The sequence below is a fragment of the Armigeres subalbatus genome, chromosome 3 (assembly GCF_024139115.2).
Source record: "Armigeres subalbatus isolate Guangzhou_Male chromosome 3, GZ_Asu_2, whole genome shotgun sequence".
NCBI lineage: Eukaryota > Metazoa > Arthropoda > Insecta > Diptera > Culicidae > Armigeres > Armigeres subalbatus.
Window position 1 is genome coordinate 357,493,214 of NC_085141.1, and position 17,308 is coordinate 357,510,521.

At 38.4% G+C, this 17,308-nt stretch overlaps 1 protein-coding gene across 1 annotated transcript; it reads right to left on the bottom strand.

The window, feature by feature from the left end:
• Nucleotides 1-15,651: 15,651 nt before the first annotated feature.
• LOC134222847 (transcriptional regulatory protein AlgP-like) lies at nt 15,652-16,767 on the bottom strand. Its single transcript, XM_062701995.1, has 3 exons — nt 16,566-16,767; nt 15,872-16,366; nt 15,652-15,815 (listed from the first exon to the last, which is right to left on the bottom strand). Exons 1-3 carry the CDS (start codon nt 16,765-16,767, stop codon nt 15,652-15,654), a joined length of 861 nt encoding a protein of 286 aa, XP_062557979.1.
• Between the last annotated feature and the right edge of the window lie 541 nt (nt 16,768-17,308).

A 17,308-nucleotide genomic window follows, 5' to 3' on the forward strand; every position in this document is an offset into this window, starting at 1 on the left:
GATCCGACGGGCACAAGAAGGTGTGGTGCGCAGCGGGCAAGGTGGATCGATCAGGTGGAAGATGACTTGCGGACCCTCCGTAGACTGCGTGGTTGGCGACGTGTAGCCATGGACCGAGCCAAATGGAGAAGACTTTTATATACCGCACAGGTCACTTCGGCCCAAGTCTGAATAAATAAAATAATAACAGTAGCAATGCAAGTTAAAGCGTAGGATTGACAATCCGGAGACGGCGAGTTCAATTCTCGGTCCGGTCTAGGATGTTTTCGAGTTGGAAACATTCTCGACGCCTTGGGCATAGTATATCCTTGTACTTGCCACACAAGATACATTCTCATGCAATGTCGGGCATAGAAAAACCTTCAATTAATAACTGAAGAAATTCTAATAAAATACTAAGTTCCAGTTAATATGTAGCGCCATTGATGATGAAGAAGAAGAAGCCCAATTTTCATACTTGAGAACAAGCAAACCAAAACAATAAATTTGACATTCAGAGTACCGACCCATTCATGCAAAACCCGGATTGCTAAGATTGAATCATGTTGATCACAAATGCTGTATGGGATGACAGCGCCTCTAGCATTCTAATACTTATACTTCTACTTCTAGTGATTAAAAAAATGAGCATGCATGCTAGTCAAATGGTAATCAAATGTAGAACAATTCCTTTATAACACGAATGTAACAAACTGATGTTGCAATTCGAAAGTTGTTGACACATGTGGAATCCACAGTTAGGAAACTGGAGATATTATTAGCTTCGTAAAGAAGAGGATGATTCTTCATGGTTGAAATGATGTCTGGGTGCGCATTTTATGTGTCCCAGATTCGGTGCAAGCAGATCTCCTACTGCCAGACGAACAAACTGCCAAATTTAGGCAATTTCAGACAATCTTAATCAATTTAACTTCTCCAACTTGAATATCCCCGCGAGCGAGACAATCAACCAAGCGACGTTTTTCGCTAACGATGTCGTTCTACGTTCTTTGTTTCATACCAAAAAGTTTCCAGATTTCTTGCTCGAAATCATCACTCGACACGCTCTACCGAGAAACATGTGCGACTCCAGCAACGACTACGCTGCGACCGAGATGATTCGCGCTGTTAAGATTCCCATGTTTTCGCGACTGAAAATATGTATGCGTAGAGTGGGGAACCGATACGTGGTTCCACCAAGAGGCATCCGACCAACCGACGGATTATTGTGTGTAGGAGCATTTACACCGGAATCACAAACGCTCATAAACTGGCACAGCAAACAACGGGAGTGGTCATTATCGCAAATCAGAATTTATTACGACGACGGCCAAGTCCGCGGCTGACCAAGCATTTGAACCAGACTCAGTCAGCCGTTGTTGGTTGCTCGGATGTTGTCCTGACGGGACGACCGGCCATCAGGCCCGCACTACTTGAGTGTTTGCGAGACAACAACGGAAATCGCAAATTTAATCACTGATTAAATCCACCGACATCGTGTCCTCCAGGCCAGATTGAAATCCAGATCCCTGCCGGTGATGGCAGAAACAAAAGAGTGTTCCATCGCGTCGTCGTCGTCGTCGTCGGCAGCAGCATGTGCATTTTGCGGTTATGGGTGGGTGTTAGCGAAACGATGTGCTAATTAAATTATGCCCAGGAGGAATGGAAGGAAGCTCAGCAGTAGCATCCTGTTCGTCCAACCCGAAAGGCCATCAGGGGAGGCAAGGTTTGCGGATGTTTCATATCGCGTGTTTCCAGTCAAGCAAAACGATGCTAAATTTTACGTTCAATTAACGAATCGTTTCGGTGCTGCTTGTTCAGCCGATGCTGCACGATGAAAGACTGGAGGGAGCCTCGCAAGTGAATAATAGTGGCCAAATCCATTTATCTTCAAATATGATAATTGATATTCAGTGTATGCAATACTAGTTATATGGATTACTTTTACTTTTGTACATATACCTCACGTCCCCGTGTCACAGAACTTCGCCAACAAACTGGGTTTCAGACTACTTGTCCTCAGTTTCTCAATTGTTCCTTAGGTACATACTCTTTTACTTTGACGAGCTATCCCGCTTGCTACAAAGTTTAGTTTTGAAAGCTTTCTGTATTGATGATGTTCCTAAAAACCAGCTTATCGGAAAATCTGTCCGAAATTACTCATGAAAATTTAATAAATTTCGTCACTCGGTTCCAGATAGTTCAGAACACATACCCATGATTTAAGAAGAATACTCATTAAACATGACTTAGAATGGTGATGCTCAACGAGCATCATAAAAGTTAAATGGGAATGACGTGATGTTCCTCTTGTTAATCTAATTAATTACTGATGTGTCACATTAAATTTTATTGAGTCATAGAATTTTTCATGCGTAGACTATGAACGCTAGAAAAGCGAACCCTATTCTCATCACGCTTGCAATGACGATGCTATCCACTTTACGCAACATAAAGCAACTAAGAACAACAGCACTCAGCAGAAGTCGGATGTCGTTGGTCGATCGGTGAAGAAGTGAGGTACCTACTCATACCCATGACAACGCTCGGGATGGAAAATCATGTGACAAAGGGACCCGATGCATTCTATTTTTGTTTTACCGTAACAACGTTTCCGTTACACAAACTCCAAGTGGAAAAACGCTTGTGGGAGGGTGCTGCAATCGATGACCCAAGATAAAATGGAATGGTGGCAGGTCCCCCTCAGTTCGGTGTCAAGTCAATATTTCCGAAGCAGCGATTCGAAGATGGTTCTCACAGAGGGAAAGAAAAATAAGTAATTTTTAACTTGATGTTGTCTGTCAGAAGAGGAACGCCCCAAATTACACGAACGATGACAAGTATATGGAGTGAGACGATAAGCATTAATTTTCGGTCTTATTTCACTACCTAGGTACATCATTCAAGTAATTTAGTTCATAAACTTCACCTTTACGAGTGTTAACCACTCAGGACGGAACAGTTGATGATTTTCGCGAAGCCTATCAACCGCAGTCCAGAGTGTCTAGCTCGTAATGACACACTTTACAGTGGACATCGTTCGGAGTGGGTCGAATCTTATTTTTTATTAGGTTCAGTTTTATCTTGCTCTATTGTAAATTTGTAATCATTTTCAGTAATGGTATTTCCAAGTTTTTTACACAAGTCTTAATTACAATTATGCAGCATTTAGTCCTATGAGAGATTTTTGATAGAATTTTTCTGATAGAATTTCTGTTAGAATTTTTTTCCAGAAAGAATTTTAATGGAATTTTAGAAGGGATGATTGCGGGAAATGTCTGGTGTATTTTTTGTAGGAATTCCTGCAGATATTTCAAGGGGAATTTCTGGAACAATATTCGGGTGAATTTCTGAAGAAAACTATCGAAGAATTTCCTAGAGAAAGCAAAAAGGAATTGGCGGAAGAATTCCAGGATGAATCTCCGGGCTTTTTTTTGGATACCGGAAGATTTTTGGAGTATTTCATGAGGAGTTCCTAAATAAATGCTAGGAGGTATTTTTGGAGGAAATTGTAAAAGATTTCACGGTTGAATTTTCGTGTTTTTTATAGCACGTTTTGTAGAGTTCGCGGAAGAAGTTCTGGACGATTTTTCTGAGTGATTTTTGAAGGAATTCCAACGGGAACTTCGGCAAAAATTCACAGGGTCGAAGTGTGCGTCGTTTTTGAAAAGAAAGTGCTGCGTACCATCTATGGTGGGGTGCAGATGGCGGACGGTACCTGGAGGAGAACCATCCATCGTTCACACCGCTCACATTGTTCACAAAATCGTAAGACGGCGGTGGGCCGGGCACGTTGCCAGAATGCCGGACAGGAATCCGGTGAAAATGGTTCTCGACAGCGATCCGACGGACACAAGGAGGCGAAGTGTGCAACGAGCAAGATGGATCTATCAGTTGGGAGACGATGTGTGGACCCTCCGCAGACGGCGTGGTTGGCGATGTGCAGCCATGGACCGAGCTGAATAGAGAAGACTTTTATGCAGTCCATAGTCTGAGAAAATAAATAAACAAACATAAACATATACCCCTCTAAGGACCCTCTAGCATCTAAATCTTTTGTTGGCGGCGTGAGAGCCGAATTAGTGTCAAATAACATTAACCCTTCCGTTACCATGCCCCATTGAATACCCCATTTTGAAAACCACAATAAAAATCTTTTTGGCTGTAACTATTTTGACTTTGAACATTTGTTTCGCAACCTTCACCAAATTCGCTGTATGGGTTTCCAGGATTGGCCTCAAATTCCTGATAAAATTTGGCATAGTTTATGCGTCTGTTCCATTCCAAATATCTATAAGAATCATTTCCGAAGTATACGTTCTAGAAAATAATCAAATGCTAACACCCATTTTAAATCCGGAATAACTCCGGAACCAAGTAGCCAATCCTGGAAACCCATACCACAGACAAACAGACGTAACAGCTAGAACATTTTGTTTCAAAATCTATCGCCCAGTTACTTTACCACCACCTCACGTGCATGTTGCACGAAATAAAGTTTAGTACAACAATGTCAACAGAAGGCGCTAGTGTGAGATGTCAAATATAAAGGTATACGATGCGCGCGCCTCTGGATGTGAAACTCGCAAATAGTTGAAATCAAACCGACCGTTGAGCTCATGGTCGATGAGAATTTCATCAGTGTTACGTCTGTTTGTCTGTGCCCATACAATCCCTAAAATTGAATAAATGCCACTTCTTTCGGTGGAAGCTTCGAAAAAATATTTTGGAGACAAAACAAATTACAGCCGAAACTTTTTTTATTTTCGTTTTCAAAAGAGGGGTTGGTAACGAAAGGGTTAATGTCATGAGATTCCGTGACATTTTTTAATTTTGCTCATATAGATCACATTTTGTATTCAGAACAATGATCTGTTTGACGAAATTCCAGGATCCTGTAAGCACTCACAGTTCGAAAAAAAAACCTGTAAATTTCCGTTCAAGTTGTAACAAATTGACCCCCGTTTTTGACAAATTGACAATATAAAGTTATTGGTTCTTTTTTTTTTACACGTGCTGTAATTTATTTGTTTATAGACTAAACGATAGTTTAAATTTACACAACACGCTTAAATTTCCAAAACAGAACTGTTGGAGATTGAGTTTGCTGAAAACATCACAGATTTCTCGTCGGAATAGGCAACAAACAAAGAGTTACAGTGATGAAAAGTAGCGCAATAAAGGCTACTTTGTGTTTATATGTGCAGATATTTATTTTGGTTGATGCTTATATAAATAAAATTGATGCCAGCTGCGGTTTGAATGAAATGCAATAAAGTTTGTATTGATTTGTTTTGACAGCCACGTGCTGGCTCATCAAGGTTTCTAGTAGAATCATGTAAAATGAGGAGAAACTGAATTGAAATTTCAATTATTTTATCGTTTCCACCACAGAACTTAAAATTGTAATCTGGTACACATTATGTTACCAAATTTTACATTCAAGTATGAATTCCGTCGTGTCTAACTTTTATAATATTTTACTGTGACATATTAATAAAAAAATCCGAAATGTAAATAACTTTTGAACAAAGCTATTATCAAAGGCATTAAAATAAAACTTCCATAAAGGATTAGAAATGTTTCATAAAAAAATAGTAAGTTGCCTACACAGTAAAAAATATTGAAAACTACACGTAATTTATAACATTAATGAAAAAAACGACGCAAAGCATCATTGCATGTAATTTTCTATTTGATCTAACTTAAATTTAAATATATGTCCAGATCAAATATTTTTACATTCGATTGAATTTATTTTTCAGTGCAGAAAAAAAATCAAATGCAAATCATTTCTCGCGTGATTTTTGAAAACGTCGTAAGTCCAAAAGAGAGGCTCTCTTTGTTTACTTTTTATTTCGATTATTACAAAGCCATACTAACATTAACATTGGATTTTGCAGCACCGATCTGTAAAAAATAGCTTTGTCTAGTGTGCTGAGGTGAAAATATTGCAACAAATTTCAAACTAACTTAGATATTAGCAAAAGAGAGCGTATTGAAAGAGAGTCTCTCATTTGGACTTACGACGTTTTCAAAAATCACGCGAGATTTAATTTTACGGCTTTCCCTGAAATTTTACATCACATTCGTCTGAATTTTTTTTTCGATGAATATTCATTCTTGACCCTTCTATGCGTGACGTTCGATTTAATAAGTGTCGGAAGCCATCACGATTCGTGTTTTGAACGTGAGGTAATAGAAAAAGTGAAAAATGGCGAATAAAACTGAGTGCGAGTGCGGAGACCAAAGTGAAAACGTTGTGGATTTCTTGCAGCACATTTGTATCCATCGAAATGTTGCTTATTTCAAGTGTCCAATGAAGAATTGTGCGATTGTTTTCAAATCATATTCCTCCTTCCGGAGCCATCTTCGGCAGCGTCATAGCTCGAAAAATCATGGTCCATTGCGGTCCATTGCACCGTGGCATCATGTGACTTGCAAGAGACGGAAATCAAGAAGATTCTAAAACATGCCCAGAAACACATCCGAGGGTCAGCCTGTGTACTGCTCGTTCAGATGCCCAAGAAGAAAGCCATTTGCAACGTTCAATAGTTTGAGGTTACATAACCTCTACGTTCATAAGTTTGATCTCAAGCAATTGCGGAACATGCCAGTTGCATGAGCAAGTAGCACCGATTCAGTTCCACCGAAAGAAAATTACAACACAGATAGAAAAAGTTGTTGAAATTTACACAAAAGTAATGCACATAAAGGGAATGCCAAAAAGAGCATAATTTTAAACGATATTTTCGCTTGGATGTATGCAATTTGTATTGCATTATGCCACTATGTATTCGATTAAGTGGTATAATGCTATACAAATTGCATACATTTAGGGTGAATTTTTGGAAAAGATTCATGTATGCTCAGAATAGTGTAATTTCCCGCGTCTGTATTTTTTACACGCTGATTAGTTTTCATTATTTTTTTTCTGTGAAGTACTATGAGAAAATGGATCAGTCAGACGAAAATTTCAACGAAAGAACTGAAAATGCTTCATTCACAGTTGAGAGAACATTGCCTTGCCTTTTCTTGAAACTGCTGACAAAAAACCATGTCACGGAAACAGCTATCCAGGAAATAGTTGACGCTTCAAGTGAAATTTCCACCGTTCAGTGTAAATTTACGAAAAATAAGTTTACAAAAATGCTCAACCAACATGTTTTGACAGAAGTATCCAAACTGCAATTAATAGATTCGGTTTGTGATAATTTCATGCAAAATTTGTTTTAGCCCTCGGGAAGTTTCCGGTCAGCTTGCATGCGACGGAAACATTATTCGGAAAATTTCTCGTTTGTGCCTCCTGAAAAAAAATCCGCTACAGAAAGACAACAATCATTCTGATTATTTTTATTATTTACGTTCCTGTTTTAGATACGCTAAAGAGTTTGTTGAGTGATAGCAAAGTGTATGATGCTATTTTCCGCGAAAAACAATCTGTGGCAGGTTTTCTCTGTGACTATACTGATGGGCTTAAATTCAAAAATAGTACATTTTTCAGTAAGAACACCCTGAATATCTTTATATATCAAGATGCCGCAGAGGTCGTAGTGAATGCCATAGGAAATGCAACATCGCGACATAAACTACTTTGTGTATACATGGTAATCGGGAATCTCGACCATCATATACGTAGTTTGACGGATAATTTCTTCCTTGTTTTACTTTGTAAGAATAAAAACTTTGCCCACTTTGGAATGAACTGTGTGTTAAGAAGGATGGTTGAAGATATCAAAATTTTGGAGGAAGAAGGAATTGTTTTTCAAGTCGACGAAAAGGAGACGCGGGTTTTTGGTTCAGTTTTCGCAACGATTAATGATAATCTGGGCGCACATCAGATTGCCGGGTTAACAGAAAACTTTTCCAGAAGTTCATATTTCTGCAGAAGGTGCAACATTGACCATGCCACCTTTACTAATAATCCATTAAATCCTACTGAAAAACGAACTCCAATTTCAAATGAAAACGATTTAATGGTTTTAACCCTTAAATGCGCAATGTTGTTTTAAAATAACAAACCGAAAATACGTTTAATGTTAATGATTTCAATGGTTATTTACGTTAAAAATATTTCCGACGATTTCTAAAAAAAATCGCCTTGCGCTTTTAAGGGTTAAGAGAGAATCCTGACCTAATATCTTATCGAGGGTTTAAAAGCAAATCAATCTTAAATGAATTACAGTATTTCAACATTTTTGGCTATGGTGCTGCTCCATGTGTCGCCCATGATATTTTCGAAGGTTGGGCAAATAATGACATGTTCCTTATCTTCAAGAGGATGGTTAAAAAACACATATTTACTGTGAACTATTTGCAAGCAAGAGTGAACAGTATTTTTAAACAATTACGTATAAACACGACGATCGGTTTCAATTTTACTCGAAAAGCAGGAACCATTAAAGCCAAAGCATGTGATATTTGGCATCTGATACAAATAATTCCATTTATTCTAACTCAGAAGCAAGTAGATTACAATGATCCATTGACAACTATGATGATACTAATTAAAAAAATAACTGAAGTTATAACTTCTCCGGTTGTGTCAGAAACACAACTCCGAGTATTAGCCTCCGATATGGCGGAATACATCGAAATGCGGGAAACTGAGTTTTCTATTCCACTTCTCCCAAAGCATCATTTTTGTTTGCATTATCCTGAATTTATTATGTGGATGGGTCCATTGATGAGGTATTGTACACTGTTTTGAGAAAGGAAGCATTGTTGACGTAAACTACGTCTAAGGGGAAGACTCGGATACAGGGTGACAAATGAAAATTTCCAAATTCGAGACCGTCACGAAATCATGTAAGATTTTGAACTCTAATAGCGCCTTTATCTTCCGTTGGATTTTTAAGATTCATATATCAATCGATTCGGAAATTCTCTACCAATTTGTCAATTATATTAAAACTTTGGGTTATGAATGTTAAATAGGGTATCAGATCATTTTGGCAGCACCCTCTTTTCTTGTCCGCAAGAGTCTCGTTTCGGCCGTCGCCGTTCAGTGCGGTTGGCTTTTGGACTCTCCTTTTTGTGCGGTGTTTCGCACAAAAAGTAGAACAATGGAGCCGGACCAGTGACCGCGGTCGAAACAAATGTAACAAAAATGCGTAGGGGAACTGGGGGTAGGACGCCCACGTTAAGGAAAATGCCATTTTTATCAATGAAAACCACCATTTCAGCCAGTTTTCATCAGCGCATACTGAAGAACAGCATATCTGCGACTGACTACCGATAACAGATATCTAATTGTCCATTTTATTGCACAGAAATTTGATTTTTAAAAAGCACCCGAAAAAAATGATTTTGAAACCATGCGGGGTGAGATGCGCCAGGGGATTGGTTGGCGCATGTGCTTATCGTACTGATTTTCATTTTAATTGCCTACATTAAGGCAATTAACCGAATGTTTCAGCTGTTTCGGTCATACGAAATGAGCATGGGCGTAATGCCCCACACCGACCTCAGAAGTTTGAAGGCCCATAAAATCGTTTTAAAACCATTTTGACGACGATTTCGTGTGGAACATAAAGAACACGAGTAAGCAGCATGGCTCATGGCTCAATTATTAATTTATCAATGTATAACAGCGACAGAAAGACTAAATTCCACCGAGCTAGAATTGCATCAAAACACGCAAAAATCGTTTTTCGAGTTTTCATGAATAACTAGAGAAAAATCATGAAATATATGTATCCAATGGCAATATTTTTCATTGCTTTATCGTATAGACTATTGAAAATAATCAAAATGGGATATTTAACCTTATTCAGGGGTGGCGCGTTTTAACCCCTATGGGCGTGCTACCCCACTTCCCTAATGTAAATTTATATTAAAAACGAAAATGCATTGTTTTGCAAACTGAAAACTAATAAGGCCGTTACACATATTTATTAAAAATTATGGTCTCCGCAAAGTCAAGGGGGAGGAGGTAATCTTCTTCTACTCAATCGAGCGGCATGAAAACTTGAATGCAGAGGTTTTTGGGGCCGGGGAAGGTTCTTAAGATGGTTAGAGACCCCTCTCCTCTTTGAAACCTGGCTCCTATACAAATGAAACACCAATTTCATCATAACTCGAGATCAAGCAAATGGAAACAAATCTGGCGTGTAGAGGTTTTGGAAGAGAAGATATGTTTCTGTGGTGGTTTGCAACGCCTCCCCCTTCTGAAAAGGGGGGCTCCCATACAAATGAACCAAAAAATTCTGCATAACTCGAGAATTAATCAGAGAATAAATCAATTTTAGTCGAAGCAAAGTTCGACGGGTCTGCTAGTAAAAAATAAATATTAAAATGGAGAAAAATTCCTCGGACTTGTTAAAGAATGTTTTGAAAGTTTTCAAAATTTACCGGAATTTTTTTTTGTTGCCCCTCAAGTTGTTATTTTTGAGCAAAACAATTCGAGGGGTGAGATATATTTAAAAAAAATATTTATATCGGCCTAATAATATTTTGTCCAATTAAATGCGCGCCTGAATCAGAATGATTTAACTTTGATTCAGGAAGTGTGAATGCACTTAAGATATTTTTATAATACGTGGGTGCAATAATGCGGTACTTATTGTACACGACAAAAGCTTCGGAACGCATACGTTCTTGAAACGGGCCATATGAGATACAATAGAGCTATCACCTTCTTGCTCCCTGATTCAGAAGTCTTGCAATGATATTAATAAAATGTTTGCACGAATATTTTATCCATAATGACACTTAGTATTGGTAGAATCATACTCAAATCTGAATCATCGAGGTTTCATGCACGAGCTAACTCGCCTGCGATTCTGTAGGGGAAGCATCGCGCTTGAGTTTCTCGGCCAGAATCACATCGCTTCGCTCACTCACCGAAAAATGATTTCGTTCTAAAAAGCGTCAAAACGCAATCGAGACGTATGTTTTGTTTATATATAATTATTAGCCATTGTTTTAGACGAAAAATAGTTAATTCAATGCATTCAATAATAAAGAAAACGTAAATATCATGCAATGATGCAAATTGCGATTCAAATCATGAGCAAATCTCTCGGTCATAATTCTGATGGGATTTGACTCACGCATGGTTTGAATCGCCGATGCGATTTGAGATTTTGAGATTTTACCAACACTGGTGACACAGTAGGAGTTAGAATGTAATAACACACACACTATCTTTTCCCGTCCGCAACGTATTACCACTACTCGCGCGCACCACAACCAAATTAATTGGGTTTTTGTACATGATTGACATTTTATGATTTCTAGTGATGCACGAAAAACAAGATATGCCTATGATTGGAATGTTTCTGAATAATAAATGTTGCAAACGGAAAAGAGAATGCTTCCCTAGGGCTTCTTCTATTGAAATATTTCATCAAATGCTTCAAAACCCAAATGTAGGCAATTCGGATCCAAGAAAGGCATCATTACCACTGAGGACTAAATTTGGGTTTTCATAGTAAATTTTTAAAACGATTATCGTATCCAACAATTTTCATATCTTAAGATACGCTAGTTTTGTTCGAAACCAGTGACATAACTAATCAAATGAATTTTATAAAAATATTCATACATGATGGCACCACAATCCTCAATGAAAAAAACTGCCTTACGTAGTTTACGTTGGGCGGTTGTGTCTTGTACATAACCCTTCTGATTTTTTTTCAAGCGGTGCCTTAGAAGTACTTTGAACTTTAAAAATGTAACGAAATTCTGTAGTGAGCACCACCAGCTCTACCAAGGAAATCTCAATATTCAAAAGATACGTTTCCAAAACGATATCATGTTTGAAACTAATGTAGAGCCGAAAAGTATACATGATGTGTTGAAGAATATGGCACTGGACGATTGTTCTAATATATACGCCGAAAACGCAAGTTATTCAGGCGATAATTATGCCATAAATAAATACTTATTTCTGCATCATGATGAATTTGGCGCAATTTTCTATGTAATGCGGATCCAGTTGATTGTTTATAATAGAGATTCTCGAAGCATCGTTATTGTGGGCAATGAAGTTCAAGTGTGCTACATTGGCGAGCATTTTCCGTGTCTTTGTTTGCTTTAGATACTTCTGCCAAATGTTCTTTGAACCTCGTGTCTAGTGTTCGTTTTGTCTGTCCTATGTAGATTTTGTCACAGTGAGGGCATGATATTTTCTGGAAAATCTGGAGTTAATAAAGTATCATGAAAAAAACAAATTAGTGGAAGTAAAATGAGGATAATTCTTTTAAAACCATGTACCTATTTGAAATAAAGTTACTATCAATTTTAGGATCGAGGATACTGCTATCTTCAATCTCTCGGTTGATCAAACGGCCGAACTTCCCCGGTACCGACGAACCGTTGAAGGATGTTTCTTATCCGGCACCATTATTAACATTTCTTTGGCGATTACCAGATCAACGCTGTTCCAAAGTCCTTTCCCCGTTCAGTGGGTGAGCGGACGAATGCCGAAGTCAGTGGGGTGATTCAAATATGATACAATATCAAATTTTTGCAATGCCACAAAACTGCAAATATTATTTTTGTACGATCTCTGTACAGAGAGTACAGGGTGTGGTAAAGCACCCGTTTCAATTCAACTCCAACTTGCTTGATCACGGTCTAGTCAGACAATCCCCGACGGTGGATCTATCCTCCTGCAACGGGAAGTTCCCTGACAGTGAAAAATCGCCCGCGTATCTGTAAAGTTACAATCTTGGGGTGAAACTAAATGGGATAGTATTAACTAGCTCTTTGACAAGTTCTAATATATTCAAAACAACAAGCTCTAAATATTAAAAAAAAATCTGAGCGAGCTCCGAACAATTTTCTGTAGAAATTCCGGAGATCTCAGTTCCGGAGAACACTCATTGGAAATTCAGAAGAGCTTCCGTGGAATTTCTGAACAATTTTTTGAAGAAATTTGGAACAATTTCCGGTGGAAAACTAAAAGAATTTAGAAATTCCAATTTTTTTCATTTGAAAATTCCAAACAGTCTTCCTTGGGAACAGGAATATTAAAAACAAATCCTGTTATAGAACTATTAACTTCAAAAAAAGTCCTGGAGAATATTTTCCCGTAAATGTCTTGAAAATGTCTTGTAAATTAAATAAATAATCTTTGAGAAACGAACGCAATAAAAAAATCACCACGCCGCCGACTAAAGTTATGACGAACGGCACCGACAATGATTTTCGGACCGGCGCACACATTCACAACAGGGTTAGTTCTGGAAGAATTCCGCAAGAAGATTTTGGAGATTTTTTTTTAACAATTGGATTGTAGAACGTTCATTAAATGCACTTTTATTTAGGGTTATTATTTATCATTATTTAAAGGGTTATGTACCTACTTTTGAATTCATCGGTTGCCATAAAATCGCAGGTATCTGTGATCGTCACACTTTTGATTCATATTACGTACGAACACTTTAGGACATTTTTCACTTCGGAAGTCTTTATGGCACATGAATAAACATATTTTAATAGATCAATTGTTTTTATCGGGTAGCGCAAGAATAGAGCTTTTATATAGGGTTACTGCTCCTGGACTTCATCTCATAGCTCCGATATTGGTCCTACGAAAAACAAAGCAACGAAAAGGTATTTGATTTGTTTATTATTTTTGTGATTTTTTTCAGCAGTGAGCATGCATGTTAGCAAAAAGAAAGAACGAAATTGGTGCCGTATTTCTTTGTTTCGCGATGAGATGAATATATGTACAGTGAGATTGAAAACGGAACAGTTCCCCTATTAGCGCATTTTATTGATTATAACTATCAATACTAAATGGTTTTATTCTGCCAAACTTAAATTCCGAACACTTTGATTCAAGTTCCGATCACCACCTTGAACGCACTAAAATGCAAAATATCATCATTGCATTATCTCATCATTGGACATTTCGTTTATTTATGTAATAATAATAAACTATTTCAGGTAAATCTTCACTAGGGTGCAGCTTATTTTTCGAATGTTTGCGAAACCTGGAATTCGTGTGCCCAAACGCTTTTTTATGGCAAAAAAGAGTAGCCTCAGATTTTCAGGCCAAAATATTGATGTTTAGAGGTCGCGCAAAAGCCTTTAAGGTGATTTTTTGATCATCAAGTTTAGACTTTCATAAAAATAATCATAACTTTGGCAATTTTCATCTGATTTTCAATCTATTGTGATTAATCTCTTCAGTATTGAATTAATAAAAACTTTGTGGAACATCATATTTCTTGAAATCACCTCCAAATGTTGGTAATATGCAGAAAAATTTCTACTTTTTTAAGGAAAATCAGTTTTATAAACGATCTAACTTTGTCAAATATCAGCCGAATCTGGATATTTTTATATGAAATCTTTTTTTATTTTTTTTTATTAGCTTTATTAAGGAGACTTGCAGCCCCAGGCTGGCTCGCCTCCGTATATGAAATCTAAAATCACTATTTGTCGATGTTTTAGACCAAATACTGCAAAACAATTTTTCTTTTGAACAAGGACGTCACATAGTAGGCCATAATTTTATTATTTTTATAGTATATTTTGAATATAATAGTTCCTTTTCATATGGAATTATACCGTAGTCGTATAGAACTGATTAAGTACAGTAAATTAGCAGAAAACTGGATTATCTGTAAGAATTTCATTATGCTTTACTGTTTTGAAGTTTTTACAATGTTATATGATATAATGAAATGTTGTTTACAATGATGATTATAGCACGAGTGAAATTTTGAAACGAGTTAATTGTAATTATAAATAATCTTTTGGTGAATTGGTGACGAACTATTTTTCTGAAAAATCTTTTGAAGTAAATCTACTTATCATTTAAATTAAAATCAACAAATAACCTTTATTGAAAGTCTTTATTTCATAAAGGTCGTAAGCTCGCAATTCAAAGCGATAGCCGAACCATGATAGAAGCGGTTTACATTCCACATTATACCATAATCATAACGGTATTGAATTATAATCACGCTGTAGTCTGATTTTCTTTATACATTTTTGGAAGAAGGATTTTAATATTATATTGATTATGTTGCGAAGACCGTAAACCTCATTGGTTTAGATTAATGCAAGAGTTTTCCATAAATTTGTATTGTTTGAAGAACTTAGTGTTAAAAGGTAACGGTATCAATCATATCCACGTTATATTTGTAGCTGTACGAAGAACGGTAAATAGTTATGCTGGAAGGCTCGATTTACTCATGGTAAATCCGGGACAGTAGATTCATCATAGTTGTACCTTAATCAAGAATGTTTACTGAACTGCAACGTAGTTCGGCAATTTTTTGTTCACAGTGACTACGGTTTTAATAGACCGGACTGTATTATCAACGGTTTGTTAAGAATGTTCTCAGTTTGAAAAAGTAATTTTGACATATATTTCATAGGAAGAATTCTATCAATATAAGATTGATTTTGATACTTAGACCGTTAATAATGAGTTATCATTATTTAATAATGTAAATTTAATCGCTGAAACCTGTAGGTGTTCGAAGAACTTGATAGTCTAAAAAACCACAAATCTCATCTTCATGGAATTGTCATTGACATTGTCCGCGAGTTTTTTTTTCAAGCTGCCCATTAAAATGGAGGGGTGACACTTTGAATCTGGAATACTTGAGAATAGTAAACAGTTCTACTAATTGTCGCGACCGTCCTCTGACATCTCCATGCTCTGCATATTCGTGCTCGGTCCGGCTTACTGCAGTGAGGAAACTCTTAAAAACTCACTGCAGTAGCGCTCGAGGAATGAGCTACGATGCGGATGCCGGCTGCTGCTTCTTGCTGCTGGGTCGGAATGGCTCGACGGATGAACCTCGGTTCGGCTGGCTTGCCGACTGCTTGGTTTGATGCGCCTCGGTTCGCTGGCTGTTTGACGTCTACTGCAGTGAGGAAACTCTTAAAAACTCACTGCAGTAGCGCTCGTGGGACAAGCTACGATCCGGCTGGCTTGCCGGCTGCTGCTTCTTGCTGATGGGTCGGAATGGCTCGACGGATGAGCTTTGGTTCGGCTGGCTTGCCGACTGCTGGGCTGGATGCGCCCCGTTCGGTAGACTTACTACCGACTGCTGCTTCGATTCGGCTGGCTTACCGACTGCTGGGCTGGATGCGCCCCGTTCAGCTGGCTTGCCGGCTGCTGCTTCGATTCGCTGGCTTGCCGGCTGCTCGTGGAATGAGCTACGATCCGGCTGGCTTGCCGGCTGCTGCTTCGATTCGGCTGGCTTACCGACTGCTGGGCTGGATGCGCCCCGTTCGGCTGGCTTGCCGGCTGCTGCTTCGATTCGGCTGGCTTGCCGGCTGCTCGTGGAATGAGCTACGATCCGGCTGGCTTGCCGGCTGCTGCTTCGATTCGGCTGGCTTACCGACTGCTGGGCTGGATGCGCCCCGTTCGGCTGGTTTGCCGTCTGCTGCTCCGATTCGGCTGGCTTGCCGGCTGCTCGTGGAATGAGCTACGATCCGGCTGGCTTGTCGGCTGCTGTTTCGATTCGGCTGGCTTACCGACTGCTGGGCTGGATGCGCCCCGTTCGGCTGGCTTGCCAGCTGCTGCTCCGATTCGGCTGGCTTGCCGGCTGCTTCACTTGATGCGCCTTGGTTTGACGTCTACTGCAGTGAGGAAACTCTTAAAAACTCACTGCAGTAGCGCTCGTTGAATGAGCTACGATCCGGCTGGCTTGCCGGCTGCTGCTTCTTGCTGATGGGTCGGGATGGCTCGGTTCGACTGCTTCCTTCTAGCGCTCCTACGATGTGCTCTCGTTGACGTTCGTCGTAATTCTCCTCGATGCTCTGCAGTGCATGCAGTTTTATAGGCAGTAATCTTCTTCTTTTTTTTTTCATCGGCTCGCCATGAATGACGTGTATAGCAATAAGGGACCTCGCACAGTAACAATGGGCGGTCGTTTTTTTTTTAATCGATAAAAACTGCAATTTATCAATTAAAATTTGTTTCAATAATTTCAAAATAATTCCTTTCTTCTTTTTTTTTGTTTCTGCTTTTCTTTATATTGTTCATTATGGTCCATGACGCTACACTAATTTTTAACTGATTGAAGAACGGTAAATTATACTGCGGGTAAGCTCTTATTCTAAACAGCTTTTCATTATGGCATAGCATTGTTAATACGTCAAAACAATATAACATAATGGAATTCTTACAGGTAATGCAGTAACCAGTTTTATACGACAACGGTATAATTTCATATGAAAAGAAACTATAAAATTTAAAATGTGCTATAAAAATAATAAAATTATGGCCTACTATGGAGCGTCTTTGTTCAATAGAAAAATTGGTTTGCAGTATTTGGTCTAAAACATTGCCAAATAATGTTTTTTAGAAACTCAGTTTTTTCTAAGAAAAATTGGAATTCCAATTTCTCTT

What these genes read in the sequence shown, in the direction of transcription:
- LOC134222847 (XM_062701995.1), bottom strand. Translation starts at nt 16,767, where the DNA reads ATGAAAAAAAAAAGAAGAAGATTACTGCCTATAAAACTGCATGCACTG. An exon ending in ATTCAACGAGCGCTACTGCA is followed by an intron (nt 16,367 to 16,565) that starts GTGAGTTTTTAA and finishes TTCCACGAGCAG; the next exon opens with CCGGCAAGCCAGCCGAATCG. An exon ending in GCCGGCAAGCCAGCCGGATC is followed by an intron (nt 15,816 to 15,871) that starts GTAGCTTGTCCC and finishes TCCTCACTGCAG; the next exon opens with TAGACGTCAAACAGCCAGCG.